Raw genomic sequence first — 20,556 nt, forward strand, 5'->3', positions numbered from 1 at the left:
ATTTTATCTTGGAGTTGTACATAACACCTGTATCTAGTAATCCCTTTGCTTTAAAATTCCTACTTCAAGATCATAACACAAGGGTTTACTAAGTTTTTCATTTCTTTATTTTCACGTAAGAGCAAAGCTAACTTCCTCTCAGACATAATAGTTTATAGTATCTTTGGCATGGTCTTAGATCCTCTATAGCAAGGGTTGGCAAACTAGGACCAGCAAGGGCCAAATCCAGCCTGTCTACTATTTTTATAAATAAAGTTTTATTGGAACACAGCCACACCTTTTCATTTATGTATTGTCTATGATTACTTTGCACTACAATAGGAGAGTTGAGTAGTAACAATACACCATACAGCTTGCATAGCCCAAAATATTTACTTTCTGGCCCTTTAGAGAAAAAGTTTGCAAACTACTGCTATGTAGAATATGAATAATAGAAAACAAAAACCCACAACAACCTCATTACCCCAAGACAGTTGCTTTCAACTTATTATCTTTCTTTCCCTGCATTTCTCTTACTATTTGTTTTTAAAGAGATGAGATTATATTGTTTATGTACATTTTCACTTGACATAAAATTTTATGCTTACACATTATGTTAAAATAGATTTAGCTATTTTGTTCCTTTGCTTCTCCCTCATCGTTTTCATCTAACCCTCTCATCATCCTACTTCATTCCTTCTATGTTCTTTTGGTCTGCAACTTTTAGTCACTAGCTTTGTGGCTTTGCACAAGTTATTTGGATCTCTCTGGTGGCTTCAGTTTCCTTATTTGTAAACCGAGGATAATAATGATATTACAGTATCTACATCAAAGAGTAGTTCAAAGAGTAGTTGGTACTGGGTAAGATAGTGAACAAAACAAAGTTCCTACCCTTTGGGGGCTAACATTTGTAGTGACAGGACAGAGACAATAAGTGAATAAAAAAGATACAGAATCTAAAATTTCTTTAAAATACAATGTTAACAGAGAAAAACAAAGCAGGATAAAGAAGTACAGAGTTCAGGGGAGGCTTCTCTGATGTCATTGGAGCAAAAACCTGAAGGAGGTGAGGGAGTGAGTTACATAGACATTGGGGGGAAAGAGTATTCAAGCAGTGGGATAGCAATTGCAAAGATCCTGAGGCAGAGGGGTTCCTCTTGTTGGAAGAATACCAAGGACATGAGTCACAGCAATCAAGGGCGGAGAAGTGTAGGAAGTGGGTCAGGATATACATCAGGTACAGCCTTGGGGTCATTCTGAGGTCTTTAGATTTTACTCAGAGAGAGATGGAAAGCTATTAGAGTGCTCTGAGGAGAAGAATGGCATTACCTGACTGACTTTAATGATATATTAGAAAGTCTATACTACCTAAGGCAATCTACAGATTCAATGCAATTCCTTTCAAAATACTAATGGCATTTTTTCACAGAACTAGAACAAATAATCCTAAATTTTGCATGGAACTGCAAAAGGCCCTGATTAGCCAAAGCGACCTTGAGAAAGAACAACAAAGCTGGAGGTATCATGCTCCCTGATTTCAAACTATATTAAAAAGCTATGGTAATATTATAAAAACAGTATGGTATAAGCACAAAAACAGACACATAGATCAATGGGACAGACTAGGGAGCCCAGAAATAAACCTGTGCACTTATGGTCAATTAATCTACAACAAAGGAGGCAAGACTGTACAATGGGGAAAAGACTACCCCTTTAATAAATGGTGTTGGGAAAACTGGACCAGTTTCTCACACGATATACAAAAATAGATTCAAAATGGATTAAAGACCTGAAACTATAAAACTCCTAGAAGAAAACATAGGCAGTACGCTCTTTGACATAGGTCTTAGCAATAATTTTTTGGATCTGTCTCCTCAGGCAAGGGAAACAAAAGCAAACAAGTGGGACTGCATCAAACTAAAAATCTTTTGCACATTGAAAAAAAAGTCAGCAAAATGAAAAGGTAGCCTACTGAATGGGAGAAGATATTTGCAAATCATATATCCAATAAGGGGTTAATATCATAATAAAGAACTCATACAACTCAGTATCAAAAAGCAAACAACCTAATTAAAAAATGGGCAGAGGACTTGAAGAGGACTTCCTCTTTTCTAAGGAAGACATACGATGGCCAACAGACACATGAAAAGATGCTCTACATCGCTAATCATCAAGAAACCGCAAATCCACAATAAGATACCACCTCACACCCATCACAATGGCTATCATCAAGAACTTAATAAATAACAAGTGTTGGCGAGGATGTGGAGAAAACAGAACCCTTGTGCACTGTTGGTGGGAATCTAATTTGGCACAGCCACTATGGAAAACAGTATGGAAGTTCCTCAAAAAAATTGAAAATAGAACAAGCATATGATTCAGCAGTTTTACTTCTGGATATTTTATTTACTTGAAGAAAACAAAAACACTAATTCTGAAATATATATGTACCTCTGTGTTCATTGTAGCATTATTTACAGTAAGCAAGATATGGAAGCAACCAAAGTGACCATCAATGGATGAATGGATAAAGAAGATATGGTCTGTGTGTATGTGTGTGTGTGTGTGTATATACACACACATATATATGCACATATATATATATATATATACGTATATATACACAATGGCATATTACTCAACCATTAAATAAAAAGAAATCTTGCCATTTGCAACAACATGGATGGATCTGAAGAGTATCACGCTAAGTGAAATAAGTCAGAGAAAGACAAATACCTTATGATCTCATTTGTATGCAGAATCTAATAAACAAATGAACAAAACAAAACAGAACAAATCAAAAACAGACTCATAGATACAGAGAACAGGGTGGTTGCCAGAGGGCAGGTGGGTGACGGGTTGGGCAAAACAGGTGAAGGAGATTAGGAGGTACAAGCTTACAGTTTTAAAATAGTCATGGGGATGTAATACCAACATAAGGAGTATGATTGATAATATTGTAGTAACTTTGTATGGGAGAGATGGTTACTAGACTTACGGTGGCGATCATTTCCTAGTGTATTTAAGTGTCCAGATACTACGTTGTATACCTGAAACTAACATAATATTGTACATTTCAATTAAGAAAAGCTAGAGAATATTTCTAAGACTTAGGGGTAGGAATTAATTTCATAAGCAAGAAACAATAACCAAAGCTCACAAAAGAATAATAATTTTGACCATACTAAAATGAAAACCTTCTGCATAACTAAACAATTTAGAAGACAAGTAGAAGAATCTATATGCAACACTTTAATCAATTCATATCCAGAAAAAAGTGAAGCATTTTCTAAGTTAATAAGAAAAGGCAAGTATGCTTATGGAAAAATGGACAAATAAATAAGCACTATACAAAAGATTAAAGAAAAAAGAATTAACATATCGAAAGATACTCAGACTCACTATTGATACAGATCCCCACTCAACAATTTGATAATATCAATAGTTCAGCAATACCAACGTAACGTTTCTTCGGCAACGTAAGAAAAATGGAAACTCTCAACACTACTTGTTTTACAGAATATGATCATACCTAGTAAATTTGAAAATACACATATCAGCCTCTCAAAGACTCTACCTCTAGGTGTAGACCCTAGAAAAAAATATTGCACGTGTACATATAAAAAGACAGTCTTTGTAGGAGTATTTGAAATAGCAAACATTTGGAAACAAATGCCCATCAGTAAGATGAAGCAATAACATGTGGTACACTCTTATGAAAATCTTACAATTATGTAACAACATTGTTTGAATTTGTGTGAAGTTCAAAAGCAATCAAATGAGCAGCATGTAGGTCACATAGTTTACGACATAATAATGCGGCAATTTACAGAGGGACAGCAGTAAAAATAACACGTATGAAGATATATTAACAGGGTTATATTACACTTGAGTGACCATAGTTAATATCCAATAAAATATAATTTGCTTAATAACTTCTCCCTAAGTGCATATTTATGTCTGTGTGTGCTAATAAGACACACACACACGTATATTATGTTCATGTATTCAGTTTTATCCTGAGAATATTGACTATATGGCTTTACTCTCATTAAAATTTTAAAGCATTTAAATTTTTAAAACTTGTTTTCCCCAGAAATAAACATACTGTGATTTTCCCTGTTTTATAAAGGAATTTTGGAAACTACTGAGCAGATGGTGTCATAAAAGAAATATTTGTTTCATTTATATTATCTGTATAAAATCATTTTTAAGTGTCATTTATATTTTGAATATTTATAAAAAATGTTTTTGTGATAGTTAAAATAATCCAGAACTCTATGAATTTTCAGTAGATCAAGTATGTACATAAATGTATAGATTCGAATTCTACATGAATATAAAAGGGTGTTGCCAAAGAAAGATGAAAGGAGAACCCTAATTTAATTCCTTATTAAGGATCTACATCAGTCCTATCAGTCTGCTCCACAGAACTAAGTTAAGCAGTCGAAATTCCCTGTGTATCAGCAGTTTGAGTGATACAAGCTTTTAATTTTTCGATCATTTTATTATTGGCAACCTCCTATGACTCTGGACTCGAGAGAGTTTATATCAGTAAATTGTCCAAAACACCTTAAGAATAATGAATCCTTAAAGTCCACAAACTAACATACTGCTACTGCAAAACATTCATTCTCTTACCTTGTCCTTTCAGGCCATGACGACATGATTGAAACACAAAGAACTTAGTAATTATCTAAATTTCAGTGGTTTTCAAACCTCTGTGTTATTGTGGATTCCCTCAAAGTTTAGTGGTATACATGTGTGTCGGGCAGGGGGATGGTATTGCATGGGGCTGGTAGTGGCTTTTTCTCTTGTATGCATGAGGCGTCCAGCCAAGGTTGGTTGGTTGGACCCATGCTGAATATATTCTAATTTTCTATGATTGCCAATAAATTGTCATTCTAATTGTAACTGGTGTATATCTTTATGTATAATGTGAAATACCATTATTGGTTTTGAGAGTTTATAATTCCTATGCACTATGAAAGTTCTGGAATTTAAGGGCATTTAGAATTAGACCTTTAAAATCTCAAAGTTTCAGGTTATATAGTCTAAAAATTAAGGCATATTTAATTAAATACACAAAGAGCGGTAATCTTATATAAAGAGAATAAATTGCATTTACCTCTGTGTGCGTTTGTAATTTAATCATTCTGGGACAGAACACATTGTGTTCAGATCCAGAAAAATTAATAGATTTTATTTGCATCTATTTCTACTGTTTCCTTGACAACTACTATAGATGCTGCTATCACCATGGGGATGGTTCTTCTAAATGAAGCGGCAACATCCAAAGGCGATGTTGGAAAAAGACGGAGTAAGTCTCTGTGTTGGTATTTTTCTAAGTTTGTTTTAGTCTTAAGCTTCATTTAAATCAAATGGGAAATAGATAAAAGTCCTCTGTAAATGAACTTCTAAAGAAATGTTCTGGTTTGAAGACAGTTGTGGTGTTTCTTACTTTTTTCTGTTTCTTGGATGTGTGTGTGCAAATACTTAAAAATACATTTCTTCCAAAATGGGACTGGGTGATTTTCTTTGGAACTGGATATAAAGATGAGCTCTTATTCACCCTTGGTTGGGGTGCTATGACGCATCTCTGCTGAAGCTGTAGTCTCTGTAGTCATGTCCACCCTACAAGAAGAGGTGGAAAATTCTGCGGGCAGAGTCTTCAGAGGCTTTACTGGCTAATGATATGTTCCCTGTGCCACAAGAATCAGGTATGGATTCAAGGACTGACTCAGACAGAGAAGTTTTTGCATAGGTCTTGTACCCTGAAATATTATACTTCCGATTACCTCCGAAACCTCCTTTTAGCAACATTTAGAAAGGGGGCATTTCATGATACCATGTTTTCCAGTGTCTTTGCCTTTTCCAATGATATTCCAAGATTTACAACTCTACCAAGTTCCAGCACTATGTCTTAACAAGGTGACTACGTTTTATCCTTTGACAGAACTGTTCCTCTCAGGGAGTTGTAGAAAAAGAATACCTGTTTATAAAGTAACATATTTTTGGCAGGAAAAGGGAAAAAACACATGGGAAAAATCTTCTGCCCTGAGGAGCATAGGTTAGGAAAGGACAGACAGCCTTAAATTCAGTATTTCCTGCCACAGATTTTTCTATAATTAATATAAAGTCCCTATGTGAGTTTATGATTATGCTTCCAGAAACCTATAATGAAGATTTTTCCCAATATGCTTTGCATTTCTGAACCCTTTTTAAAACCCAGAATGTATGTATGAGGAACACAGGCATCTGGAAAAGACTCATAATTTATTAAGAAGTTTAAAATAAAAATCCAGACTTATTTTTTTATGGGAATTTTAGTTATGGCGACATGTATGTAAGTCAGTCATAGTGATTTCTAAATATAATTCTTAGGTATCTTAAGTGTTGAAATGTTTTGGATGTAAGACACTTAAGTCTACCCTCTGTTTTCCCATGATGCCATCTATACACTGTTAGAAAGAAACTACACAAGCGACGAATGCATTACTTTCTTTAGTTAATCATTGTTCAGAACATTTTGTGATTTATGTTTTGAATAATGAATGTGACGTTCTTGGGACTGACAAGTAATATTTATAAGGACAAATTCTTATGTGTTTCTGTATTTATCATGTATCCTTCATATTAAAATAGTAAGAAATATGTAGTAATTTTTTAATCGCAGGTCTATAATTATATATATATAAATAATCACTCCAGCCCCCACCCACTGCCAGTTTATTTATTCGTGTGTGTGTGAGTGTGTGTGAGTGGGGGGAGAGAGACAGAAGGGGTGGGGGAATAGGAAATATATTTTTAAATGATCCCTTTTGATTCCAGTGTGATTTTTATTTTTGATATAATACAAGTACTGTGATTATTATTGCCCAGGTCAGAATGCGTCCGTGTCGTCATAGCATTTTCTTCTCACAAGTATGTTATCTCGTACGGGCTGCAGTGGTTTGTTGGGTCATTACTGACTCCTGTCTCGGGCCCTCTCCCCCACGTGCGAGTACTTGAGCAGCATTATTTTGTTCCACTGCATAGAATCAAGTAATATACTCTGTCTTACTTGATCACATTTTGAGGCTTATTTCCCATCGAACACAATCAGATGAGGCTACCAAAAGCGGCAAAGGGAGTGAAAAAGTGTTTTACTCAGCTTCTGGAGAAGAAGACAGAGGAAAGGAAGAAGTATTTGGTAATGCCAAATGTAGGAAGGTATAAAGTAAAGCATCATGTCATTAATTCTGGGTTTACTAAGATTATGGTAAGCACAGTTGCTATGTCTAGTGGCTAGTGTCTGTCATACTTGGACATTCCATAATTTAAGGAAAAAAAGGTGTTTTTCATTTCTGTGGTATTCAGCAACTGTTTTTGCTTTGCTTTCTGCCAATATTCATTTGAAGTTCACCTTCATGAGTGTTATCTGAAATGAAATGCCACAGAGGCTGCAGCTCAACGCTATTAAGCACTTAGGACTTTTCGCAATTTGTTCTCAAAACTGAGAGAATGGTATTCCTACAGAGTTGAAAGAAAACTGACAGATTTCTAGACCATGTTTTAACAATGCCATACCTTATCTACTCCCTGATTTCCAGGATTGTAATTAAACCTGGTCTAATTTATATGCTAGATTAATTTAAAAATCGTATTTCATCACTATAGCAGCGTATAGAACTGTTTAATCTTCCTTGTTTCCTTCTGTCTTAGTGTGTTTAATCTCTTTTGTCTTCCCCTTTCTTTTATAATTAATTATATTAGATATTTCAGTGTTTTTAAAGAATTCCCTGAAACTAACGAAAGGATACAAGTATCGTGCAAATGTTTTATTCTTAAGAGACGGTTAGCTATTTCTTATTAAGAGAACTAATTTCTACTTATTTACAGAACAAATTTAAATAAATTTCTATTTCTCTAAATATACCTATGTTTTCTTTTATTCTAAACATACCTGCATTTAATTGGCTCAGATTTTTAAGCATTTATGTTTTGTTTATTTTACTAATAGCAATGTATCTTATTTAATTAAAATCCAATATATGTATTTGCATACATTTTTATTATATATATTATATATATTTGATTAGTCATCTACTTTAGAGTAAAATCTTCCTAACCATAACAGAAAGGAAAAGAAATTTCCCTGTTGTCAACTTGCCTTGGACAAAGTGATACTGAAAACCTAGACCACAGCCTAAGCACATTCTGCTGTAACATATACCGTGTGTTCCTTTGTAAAACAAACAAACAGTAATACCGTGACACTATAACCAGCAATTTAGGAGGATTTTCTCCTGCTTTGACTGTCACAGAGTTCATATTTTCTCACTCCCCAAGCTTTTGTTCCTAGCCTTCAGCGTGCTGGGACGAACTGTTATTTGTTAAGTAACAGGCTTTTTACTGAGGCAATCATCTAGCCAATAACCTAAAATTACATTTCTTTGTAAATATTCCATGGCATCTGAAAATAAAATTATATTGCACATTCTAATAATGCAAATGTCTCTGCTAATATAGCCAGTACTTCACAGTGCAGGGGCTGATAAACTTGTTTGCGGTTTATCACATATTTTGTTGTGTTTTGTTTTGATCCCTCTGGGGGCATTTTAGTACTTGTAGGAATTCTGTAAGAGAAGAAAACCACCAGAAGACTTAGATCAGTCACTTTGGTTGTCTTCATACCCCAAACAGTACATTTTCATTGAGAAGAATGTGGAACATAGTGACAGTCTGGTTTGCTGTACCTGCATGTGCCATGAACCGGTGCGTGTGAGTGCGCTGGAATGAACTGAGCGCATTTAAAGAATATAAACATTTGGCTTGTGTGTGTCTAGACCAATGGAGTTTTCTGTCTCTTTCTAGTCATTTGTCTAGTGGGATTAGGCCTGGTGGTCTTCTTCTTCAGCTTTCTACTTTCAATATTTCGTTCCAAGTACCACGGCTACCCTTACAGGTAATATCATTATACTAATGTGACTGTTTTCATTTTTAACTAATAGAATAAACAGAATTTCAATGGTTAATATATATTTTAAGGATTAATATAAAGTAGCTAACTTACTTGCCAAGTGACTTGAAACTCTGTTAAGCAAGTTTTTGAGCACCTGCCATGTGTTCCGCATAGACTATATGGAGGAGATACAAGGCATGGTTCCCGCTCCCCAGCATAGTATCGTTTTATTTTAGAGATACATGTCATATGCATATTACATATGTACATAAACATATAACAAAATGTTTTAAATTTTGTGGAATTTATCAGAATTTCTTCTTGTCTTGGTTTGCCTGTCCATCATGATTTTTACTTCATTTGCAAAATTTTTTTCTCATAAAATCTACTCTTCAGTGTCCAATAAACTGCATCATCTTTTGAATTCTGCAAAGCTTTAGCTTTTTTTCAAATAAGAAAAGCAAACTTGAAAGGGAAAATTAAATGATAAAATAATGTCTGGTCACTGGAAGCTGTATAATGAGTATCTCCTAAGATTTTCACCAACATATTTTCATAATTGGGGATGGAAAGATGTTGAAAATTCGTTCCAAAATGATGTTATTATAACCAAAGTATACTTTTCACTAAAGCAAAATACAACTGATGATTAGATCAGATTAGAGTCGTCCAGGTCATGAATTAGGCAGATTCATTTCTTGACCACATTCCTCCCTCAGCTTCTCTCAAAGGAATCAATATTCCACTTTCTCTTTCTCTAGGGAGTCCTTCTAATAACCCACCCTTCTCTCTAATTAATAAGTAAAGGTGCTGTATTTCCTTTCTCAGAGATTTTGAAAACTCTTTTCTGTTGAGATAGTAGAACTGATGATATATTGATAGAAAATAAAATCTCATACCTTACATCCCTTTTGCATGTGAACTGAGCAATTATATTAAGAGAATGTTTCTACATAGGTGATGGCAGCAATGTATAGCTTTTTCTGGGGCACAGAACTACTCCCGTGACAGAGATCTGATTATGGGCTTATAATGAAGAGTAAGATGCTTCAACCCCACCTCTCTCTTTTCTCATATAGACAGAGGCACATTTCCAATCTCTTCTTCTCACACCCATTAAAAATAAATGTACTAAAGGAGTGGAAGAAATGTGAGTATCAGATCTGAGCTGTGAGGCCATCTACCTTTAATCCTGCCTGCAGCGTAAGTGAATTTTTAAAAAACATTAGTTCTGAGGGCAAGAAGAGTAATAAGAAAGGCAATTAAAGCCTCCAGTTTCTTGATTTTATTCTTGACATTGGCTGGCTATCTGATTTTGGTTTTGAAAATGTGAAATCAGACTAATCAAATCCCAGATTAAGTACGCCCAAGAAAGATGCAGTTTATGTTCTTCTTTTTCCCCTATCCTAAGACTGAGAATCACAGTTCTGTACGACTGGAGTCTTAGTTTGACTTGCATGTTTTCTGTTGATGGAATCTGTAGAAGAGTATTTCTATTTCTCTTAAGTTTTTATTCAGGGTGCCAAAAACAGTTAAATTAATTCATTTCAACCTACAGCATTTACAGTGTCCATGAAAGGTGTCTATTTTAATAAAAGGTAAAGTATAGTAAGGGATGTTGTGCGATTCTTAAAAAACCTATGTAGTTGACGGTCAGAAAACAGGGGAAGGTAAAGAGCGAATCCCAGCTTCCCTTATACATCAGAGCATCAAAATCTAGCAAGAATATCATCCCCTATCTAGATTTTCCTAGTCATTATATCGCTATGTTAGAACAAGTAGAGAAAAGTTGTTTTTCTCATTCCATAGAATAATGTTACATTTGACAGCACTATTTTGTTATGATATGAAGAGTTTAAGTTTGTACTTTTTTCCCAAGAAGTAATTGTCATTTAGTAGTATAAGTCTCTAATCCTCTGATTCTTTACCAGGAGTGGACATGTAAGTCACCTGGGAAGCTTTTCAAAATACCTATTCCAGGCCTCACCCTAGATATTCATAGTAAGCATTTCTGAACCAGAGTATAAGCTTATTTCTTTATGAGTGTGGCATCGACCATTCTTACTGGGCCACAGTCACACTCCCTTGTCGAGGGCCCACCAGGCTAAACAAGGACTGGGCTTGCCGTTAGCTGGCCTCACAGGGCTGGAAGTGGAGATGTAAGAGGTCAGATGGAAATCACGCCCAAGAGTGGTTGGTGAATATGAAATTTGACATAGTTTAGATGAAAACCCATAAAAGGAGCTGCCAAGAAACAGAATCAGAACAGAGCTCAGCAAAAAAGCCTGGGAAACCCAGTGCACTGAGAGACTGTGACATGTCATTACAGAGACGTGAAGGCAGGATCCTGGCTTTGGACTCCACTCTTGCAAGCTCCACTGTCTGCTGCGCTGTTGCAGGACTTAGCCATCCAGCTATTTCACTGCCCAGTTTAAATCATTCTTTTAGTTTATTCATCTCTTCCTGTATCACTTCAAAGCTTTCTAATATTCCTCTTCAGCCTCTTAAGAACTTCTGTTCGTATCTGCTTTTCTGCATTCTGTCTTTTCCATGGATATAGTGATGTGTCGTTCATCACACTTCCATAAATCCTTCTAGCCCTCCTAGCTCATACCTGTCCAATCGTTCATCATCAAATTCTCTTGCCTTGTCAGGTTGATAGAATAGGTTATATGTGTTCCCTTCATTACATTTACAGCATCCCTCTGAGCTAACAAAATATGGTAGAGGGGAGCATTATGAGCAAAAAATACCAACTTTGCGTCTGAAAAGCTTTATTCTCTTATTAGTCTAACACGTGGATATATGCCAGAGTTACTTTAGTAATGGTAGGTATTGCTTTGGGGTTTGTTTTTAATCCACTGCATCATTTTCCTTCAGAATAAGGTTTTTTCTTAGAAATTTTATCAGTTCTCTTACGAATGACTATGATAATAAATAGATGATTAACATCAAGAGCAAGTGTTGCCAAAAGGACTGGAGAGAGTATATATACCAGGGATTTGGATAAATCCTGAGCTAAGTTCTAAAAACCTGGCAGTACAGTGAAAAAAATTTCTGTCCAACTAGTTCACTGGAGAGAAAGCAAAGGTGATAGCAAAAGCCAGAGTGAGAGAGGGAATAAATGAAAGAAAGGACAAGAGAAATAATTCTGGGAATAGCTGAAAGATGACACGTTAATAAAAAAGGAAAAGAGACGACTTCCCACTGCAGTATCCTATGGGAGAGGTTTGGTCAGCTATGAACATAGCACCACACTCTGAAGGAGCACTTTGCATTCCCAGAAGCCGTGTCTGTGGTACCAGCATTATAGTATTTGATAAATAAAAACCAAACCAAATACTGCTCCTATCGGATAAAAGTAGTTTGTAGGGAATGAGAAAATGAGATACTGGACACCATCATTATAGCAAGAGGAAAGGTATTCCATATTCCAGAGGTATGTCCTGGCCTGGGTACTTCTGAAAAGACATTGTGGATGTCCATATTCAATGAGAGCTAGTGCCTAGTATAATGAATCATAAACCCTGGTGACCAAGAGCTAAATCAATCCAATCCTTTGTGCCAGACATACATTGAAGTAGGCTTGCAAAAAAAAAAAAAAAAAGAAGACTTTCTCAACCAAGACCATTTCCTTGACTTTGAGATGAACTGCCAGGACAAATAAACAGTTTTCTTCAAAAAGAATGGAAAAACCTCCCACTTCTACCTACTTTAGATAATACCAGTACTTTGGATAAGAGATGTCCTTTACTGAAAATGCATATTTGAACATAACACCATCTACTAACTGAAAAACACCTTTAGCCAGGGGCTTTGGCTCCAATGCCAAAGTACTCTCTTGGGTGTAACGTCCCAGCCTTTGGTAGGCTTTGATATCTGTGTTTTAGGTTTGTGAATTATAACCTTTGTACCAAGAAATGCCTCTGATGCACAGAACTATGTCCAGATTTATTTTAAAACTAATTTTTTATTTCCTCACAATTTTGAATTGTCTGATATACAACCTTTAATTTCTTCTATATGGAATGATCTTTTTGCTTTTCATTTTTATTTTAATTTTAAACCTCACAAAACCTTAAACATTCATGCGCTTCCTATTTTCTGAGTACTTCACACTGCTATATTTTTTGGTTTTGGTCTATGTACTTGCTGAAAGGGATAAAAGTCTGTTACATGTTTACTCTATTTCCTTAAATCTTCCCCACATTTTAGTCTGAAGGGTTTTTTCCCACAGTATCAACATGTTTCATGCCATCACTAAATTCTCCCAGATCATCTTTAAGTTTCAATAAGCAAACTTCCCTCATTTAAATCCCTGATCTACCTGTTACTAGCTCAGTGACTTTGGGAAAGTTAAGTAACTTTTCTAAACCTTGGTTTTCTCATTTGTAAATAGGAAATGTTTACATACTTTGATATTTGTAAAGATTACATGATGTAAATCACTTAGCACATTGCCTGGTACTTAGTAAAGGGCACATAGTATTAATTACTCAATAACTCTTTGATGCTAATTATTCTCATTAGTTCTGATATAAAGATTTTACACATTTATATTTAATTTTTCCTAAGCAGGATTTTTTTACGCTAAAGATTAAGCAACTGTTGTTTTGGGGGTTTTTTTGTTGTTGTTGTTTTGGGGTTTATTTTTTTCACTTTCTTTTTGATGTATAGTTGATGTACAATATCATATAAGTTACAGGTGTACAATATAGTGATTTACAATTTTTTTTGTCTTTTTGTTGTTGTTGTTGTTGTTGTTAGGGAGTTTGGGATTGGCAACTGTTGTTTTTTATTTGCATGGTTCAGTTGCGTGAAGAACAGATTTTCCCTGAACCTTTTGATGAACTTCATTGGGCTCTCGAATCCCTTGAAATTATCAGTGAAATATCAAAGATTATTAAGAATTTGATGTAATTACCATCTGAGCCATAGTTCAGAAAAAGAAGGAATTTTATTCTAGTGATAGCACTGAATTCATCTTGTGTATTAAAGATTAACTTTAGGGCTTATTCCATTTTCTAAGAAGAGTAAAGTGCTAGCAGTCATACATGAGAGTCTTCCATTATGGGTAATTACTTTCCCACTGTTTTCCACTGACACACTTTGATTCAAAGTTTTCTTCAAAAAATTTCTATAAAACTATTTGACATATCAAGTCTGTTTTAGTAGGAAAACAGCATGAAACATTCTCTACTAATTCTGTCACTTTGCTTCCTGTTTACGAATCTTTGGTTGTCTTTGAGAGGTAGTATGGTATAATGGAAAAATAATGTTTAGAATCACAAGATCTGAGTTCAAATTCAGTATGCAATTTTGTATGTTAGTTAAGAACTCTGGCTCTGCAATCACATGGATCCAAGTTTGAATCTTCCGTTCTCTTCACTAACTTTGGGACTTGGAGTTACTTAACTTTTGAGTCTCATTTTTCTTCACCTCTAAAAGTAGTGTTATGGGGTTGGATAACAGCTTTGTTAAGCTTGTTTCTTCGTCTGTAAACTTGGCATAATAATTAATACCTATCTGAGAATTTTGAGGGGATAAATTATATAATCAATTTGTAGTGCCTGAAAGGTAGTGGGTTCTCAGAAGTAATTACTTAACCTACCTCTTGCCTGTACTAGCCATTTCAGCACTTGGTTATTCAGTAGCACCTTACCATGTTAACATTTTTCATTAAGTATTCATATATAACTTTTGTGTGTTGCAGTTCTTTTCATTCTAGAGTATCGTAAGGTATTTTAGAGAAGGTCCTTGGAAATGCCTTTTTTATATCTCCAAAGTGTTGTGCACATAGTAGGTGCTCATCATATACTTGTTAATTGAATATGTTTATTCAAAAACATTTTTTATTTATTCCTTATCTAACTGCAACAGGAGCCATTAAGATAGAAACATAGTGGAGAGAAGAGTACTGGTTTGCCACATTGCACAACTCCAGAAGGTGGAATTCACATCACATGATACCCCATGGAGTTGTTGGGTTGTTCCACACACCTAGAAGGGTGTGTGGAGTGTGTAAACATTATTCCAGAAACCTGGGCTCTAAAGATACTTATTGCAACCTCAAAATGATCCTGAGCTGGCTGGCATCAAAAGTAAATGTAAAAATATGTATTAATTAAGCTTACAATGGACATAGAAACTATTCCATTGTCTTAACAAGATACTTGTAATTCATGATGGCTTTGGTTACTTTGAGAGATGATGAATAACCAAAAAAAGGATTGACATTCAGTAAGGGAAAGTACAGAATAAAAGCTAGACATGAAAGATATTCCTAATGAATTTTGAGAAAAGTATGCTAGTGAACAAGCACAGCAAGGCAAAAAATCCCAGGACGTACACTATGTAACAATATCACTTTCCTTTCTACATCTTACTTAGATGTAGATCTTTCGTCTGTAGGGAAAATATAAAACACAATCTTGAGCCATACCAAAAGAAAATACAGAAATGGTGTGGTGATCAATCCACAATATGTATCATTGATAAGAATTTCACTGGGATTGCCTTTCTGATGCTGAGTTCTAGCTTTGAAGAATGACGTAAAGGACCAAAGACTTAGAGGTGGTTCAGAGAAGAGCTGGAGTGCTATAGCGGCACCGCTGTGTGTGTCCTATCTTATCTACACAAAGAATACAGTGCTAAATCTTTGTAATACTATTGTACAAATGGAAATCGAATCTTAAGGACTATTTTCTCCATATTGTTGTATTTCACTGTGGTGTATTGGAAAGTGATCTGGACTTTGAGTGAGAAGATGTGATTTGGACCATGGCACTTTAAAACTGTAACCTCAGGCAAGTCTTTTCATCTTCTCTGAGCCTCAGTTTTCCTCATCTTTCGGATAACAACCATAATATTTATCTCATAAGTAAGACAAGTTGTGGCCAACTATTGTTTTACAAATGCAAGATAACTTAGAGCTATGAGAGCTCGTATCCCAGCCTTACGCTGTTGTACTTAGCTGCTACAGGGACAAGCCCTCAGATAAAAATTTCCAGCAATAGACTTTGACCCATGGAATTAGCCACTGACAAACACAGTATGTTTTTTTAAACAATAATATTCATATGCATGCATATGCCCACCACTTCAAACAAAATATAATTCTATTTGGTTACTTCTGTTTTATTACTTGAGGGAGGAAAGCAGAACAACTGACAGAAATATGTTTAATTCTGCTGAGGAAAAACATAGTCAACTGCCTTTTCCCACTAACAAACAATATAAGCCTTAATATCCAGAATAATAAAATACAAGTCTTCTAAACACGTACTGATTTTTTAATCAACATTTGATAATTCAGAAATAGATACTGGGAACCTGTGTATAAATCCAAAGTAATTTTTATAGAAAACTCAGAGCCCAGGTTTTTTGATTTTCCACTGCAGTCCCTCAAACCTCAGAACACATGGTCTGAGCAGAGACACACACAGCAAAGGAAGCTCTAGAGGGTTATTTCCACTGTGCAAACACAACTTTCTTACGCCGGCAGAAACTCCACCATTCAGCAACCCCCGAAAGGAGGGAAAGAGTAGGAAGCTCCTGTGATCTAGAAGTTCTGTTGTTCACCTGTCCCTCAACCTTACCCCACATGCTAGCTTTATTGGTCTTTTCCCCCCAGACCTAGCATCCACATCTCTGACCACACCTAGTTATAGTAACAATAATGTTATCCAGACTCTTCCGAAGTGCCCCGCTCTGTAGGCTGTAGAGAAGAGGCCTCAACAGTCGTTAAACTTGACAGCTCTCACCCTGTGTAACTGTAGGTATATCAATAGAAAGGTTTCCATTCCCAAAGATCCCTTTCCCAACTCCTAATAAAGTCCTGAATTTCTTTAGGGCTTTATTTTAGATCATGTACTTCAGACCTGAAGACTTTTCTGGATTTGGTAATTTTCTGTTACAAAGAAGAGAGCCCCAGGGCTTTTGGCTGAAGAGGCCTGGCTGACAGCCATAACTACTTCTCCCTGCATCCCCTTAGAACACTTGTGAATATAAAGGTTAGAAAATCCTGAGAAGAGTGACTCATTAAGTTCTACTAGCTACAAGGCCAGGGGAACAGGAGTGAGTTCACTAGTGGCCTATCCTTGTTCTGAGTAAAGAACCAAGGCTTTTCCTCCCTTCTGCACATCTTTGGCTCCAAGATGAAATCGGAGCAGCTGCCCCTTATCCACAGAAGTGATTTCTGTGCGACCGAGTGCCATTACATAACCATGATGTTTCTGACTTCTTTCCCAGTTTGAGAACAGGAAGTGAGAACATTAGACAAGAAAATTCCGTCCAGCTGAAGATCTTGGTAGAGAATTTAACCTGCTCCCAATTGGACAGAATTCATTCATTCAAGAGCACCGCATACATTCTGGTTTTTTAAAACACTGGGGAACAGATAAATTAATTAAGAGAAGTCAAAACAAAGTGCAAACCATTATTTGGTGCCTGTTCAGCTATTTCACAGGAAGAGAAAAGGAACAAACATTACATATTACATGTAATATGGGTCTACAGTAGCCACCCAATAACCAAATCCAGATGTCTCTTCTCATTCTGCAACCCGTGTAACCTTTCTAGGACTTTAGTTAACTAGCTCCTCTTGGACATGTTATGCCCTGGATTTTGTAACATGGCACTCTTGGACCTTCCTTTTTCCTTTTAGATTACTTCTCAGTCCCCAATATACATGCTAAATCCTGATCTTTCTCCTGAGATCTAGAAACAGACCTTAATACCACATTAACCCCTCACCCTCAACCCCAAAGCCAAGCTCAAACTCTCTGCTCCAAACCTGTGTCTCCTGCCCTGCCCATTTTCCCTACGACACTGTTATTCTCATAATCATACAAGATAGAAACCTTGGAGTCAGTTTGGCCTCCATCACTTTCTATTCCCCCTGCTGCTGTCCTAATTTATATACCTAGTATCTTTTTCAGAATATCACCCAGCCTCCTAATTTATCTCTGTGTTTAGTCGTTACCATCGATAAGCCATCACTTACTCGAGAGTAATGCAGAATTTTTTTTAAGATATGCACAGATTATGCTGCTGCTTCATCAAAATCCAGTGATGGCTAACCAGAAAGAAGGAAAAGTTCATACAGGTTCCTTCTAGAAAATATCAAGAAACTGAATAAAATAAAATGTTTTATAATCCCAACACTCAAGCTGGGATGTCAGCAGTTTGACTTGTATATATTTTGAACCGAGGGAAGGGGTATATTAAAGTTTGGTTCCGTCTGTTTCATCCTCCAGCACAGCCTTCACTGCACCCTGTGGTTTACAGCAGGGTTAGCAACTACTGCCTTTGGGCCAAATCTAGCCCACTGCCAATTTCTGTGTGCCGTATAAACTAAGAAAGGTTCAAATCACTGGAAAAAAGGGAATATTGTGATGTGACAATTATATAAAATTCAAACTTCAGTGTCCATGAATAGAGTTTTACTGGCACACAGCCAGATTCATTTGTTTATGCCTTGTCTTTGGCTGCTTTTGCCCTAGAGCAGTTTAATTTAGTAATTCTGAGAGAGACCTACGGCCCGCATAGCTTAAAATATTGACTTCCAGGCCTTTCACAGTGTGCGGACTCCTGGTTTAGCCGTAAGGCACACACGGAATCTGTTCTCATAATTTGTCTTTCCTCCATCAGCTCCTTTCGCTTAGGCTGTTATCCCTTCATTTCACTTGTTCCCAGTTTTTTCCTTCGTTTGCTTGTTTAAATTGTTCTTTGCCATCTTATCAAGTGCGTCACTGTGTTATATTTTATGGTATCCAGGTCTCTCTCCTCTAGAGAAGAAACATAATGGCCATGACTTTCAATCATTCCTTTTCTTGCAACACCCTTCTATTCATAATATTCTTCTACACAGTAGATGATCAGTAAGTCTTGTTGAATACTGATTGAAGCTGACTTCTGGGGGCCCTGAATTTGAGGAAATAGTTACTACTTTAAATAATCTTTCTCTAGAAAAACTTGATTTCAAATAATAAGCTTGTTTATGAACTTTTGGAATATCACTCCCCAGCAAGTCAGGGACTGCATTTTTATCTAAATCCTGAATATTTGCTACTGTGAGGGAGCATTAGCAGAGAGCCAGACTTAAAGGGAGAAGTGCTTTGACTTTGTATATACAAGGCCCCTCGGCATCCCTGATGTACTTTAAGCAATAATAAAGTTACACACTAGAAGGGAATATTTGCATCCCTTTAGGCTAGGAGAAGGGGAGCTTCTGGGGCATATTTGCTGGTCCTGGCCTCTACCTTTTCTTCCTGGGTACAGGTCGATAACCTTGCCAAGTAGCATCCGTCTTATACTGCTACCTGAGTTAGGGCTGACCATGCATGTATTCACTTGAGAATAAGCCAGCCACGGTAGTCAGTGTTACGCATGTATAGACTACCATGAATTGTCATGAGATTCATTCATGACGGCGGGTGGACAGAAGTTGATTATAGCACCCAAGGCAGCTTCTCCCTCTGAGGAAACAGACTGCAACACTGAAAAATACATTCCAAATAAGAGGAATATATTCAGTTTTTAGCATTCAGCAGTTTTTAAGTATGATACAAAAGCATTGCATATGTTTTATAATAAGCCTTATTAGGAAAGTTAATATCCAAACAGTATTAGAAGCATGAATCTATGAGAACCGTTAGATGATACATCAACATTAGACAGGTAAATGTGAGAAGAGCAAAAAGTATGTCAGACCCTGATACATAGAAATGAGGGAACTTATTTCTTGAGTGATGAAATCAGTATAAAACATTCATACTGGAACACAACTTGGACATTTATATAATAAAAAAATAAAATCAAACATGAACTATTGAATGATTACCTGGAGAATAATAGTTCATACTTTTCTAAGAAACATCTTAACAAAATATTTGACACTTTTGTGCCTCAGGTATTTCTGGTGTCTTGAACAAATGCTTATAACTCTTTATGAAAAAGATTATTTTAAATATAAATTAGATAGTACTCTGCTAGATTAAACTTTTATTTTAGTACAATAGAATGATCAGTTCAAGATTAAATATGTATTTCTCATTTTATAATAATATATAAAAAAAGATTATTTTAACAGTTTTCTAAAAATATTTCAGTTTGGAAAAAACCCTGGCGTAAACAAATACCTTGGTAACTAAGGATTCTTAGTCTATTTCAATATTAAGAAAATACAAAGATCCTTTTACTCTGTGAATGTAGCAACATATAAAAAGTTGTAGAAACTTTTTAACCTTTCCAGCATCAGAAAGTTAGCAGGTATAAAGTGACCATAAAGGTCATATTACTATTCTTGCTTTTATGATGGTAATACTTCTAGCAGTGCTAAAAGGTGATCTTTAGTATTCCCTCGCTGGAAATGTGCGGACTATTTTTCACACAAAAAAAGAAACTATAAATTCTCAGGTTTCTTTTAAGTTATAAGTTTTTCAACTTTAATTACAGTTTTAAATATTTTATGATCAGGTTTTCTTTTTTCATTAACCCTTATTCTTCGGTCAGCTTTATCTTCAGGGCAGTCTTTTAATTGAGGACAGAGAAAGCCGAAGTGTTCATCTACACATGACATATGTACCCGCTTTGCCATCAGTGTTGTTAAGGATTATGTGGATTGAACAGCA

The 20,556-nt window shown here is 35.8% G+C and overlaps 1 protein-coding gene across 6 annotated transcripts in view; it reads left to right on the forward strand.

Moving 5' to 3' along the window:
* Nucleotides 1-20,556, forward strand: part of TUSC3 (tumor suppressor candidate 3) — a 194,153-nt gene that overhangs the window by 171,531 nt on the left and 2,066 nt on the right. For 2 of the 6 annotated variants that reach the window (XM_057537215.1, XM_028164511.2), the window contains 2 exons: nt 5,225-5,299; nt 8,836-8,926. The exons of 1 other annotated variant lie outside the window; for it this stretch is intronic. In XM_057537215.1, the coding sequence (XP_057393198.1) occupies nt 5,225-5,299; nt 8,836-8,926 (166 nt within the window). Of the gene's footprint in view, nt 1-5,224; nt 5,300-8,835; nt 8,930-20,556 lie in introns of those variants that run through there. 3 more of the 6 variants (XM_057537220.1, XM_057537216.1, XM_057537219.1) reach the window with 2 other exon arrangements.

The sequence above is a fragment of the Balaenoptera acutorostrata genome, chromosome 21 (assembly GCF_949987535.1).
Source record: "Balaenoptera acutorostrata chromosome 21, mBalAcu1.1, whole genome shotgun sequence".
Classification (NCBI taxonomy): Eukaryota; Metazoa; Chordata; class Mammalia; order Artiodactyla; family Balaenopteridae; genus Balaenoptera; species Balaenoptera acutorostrata.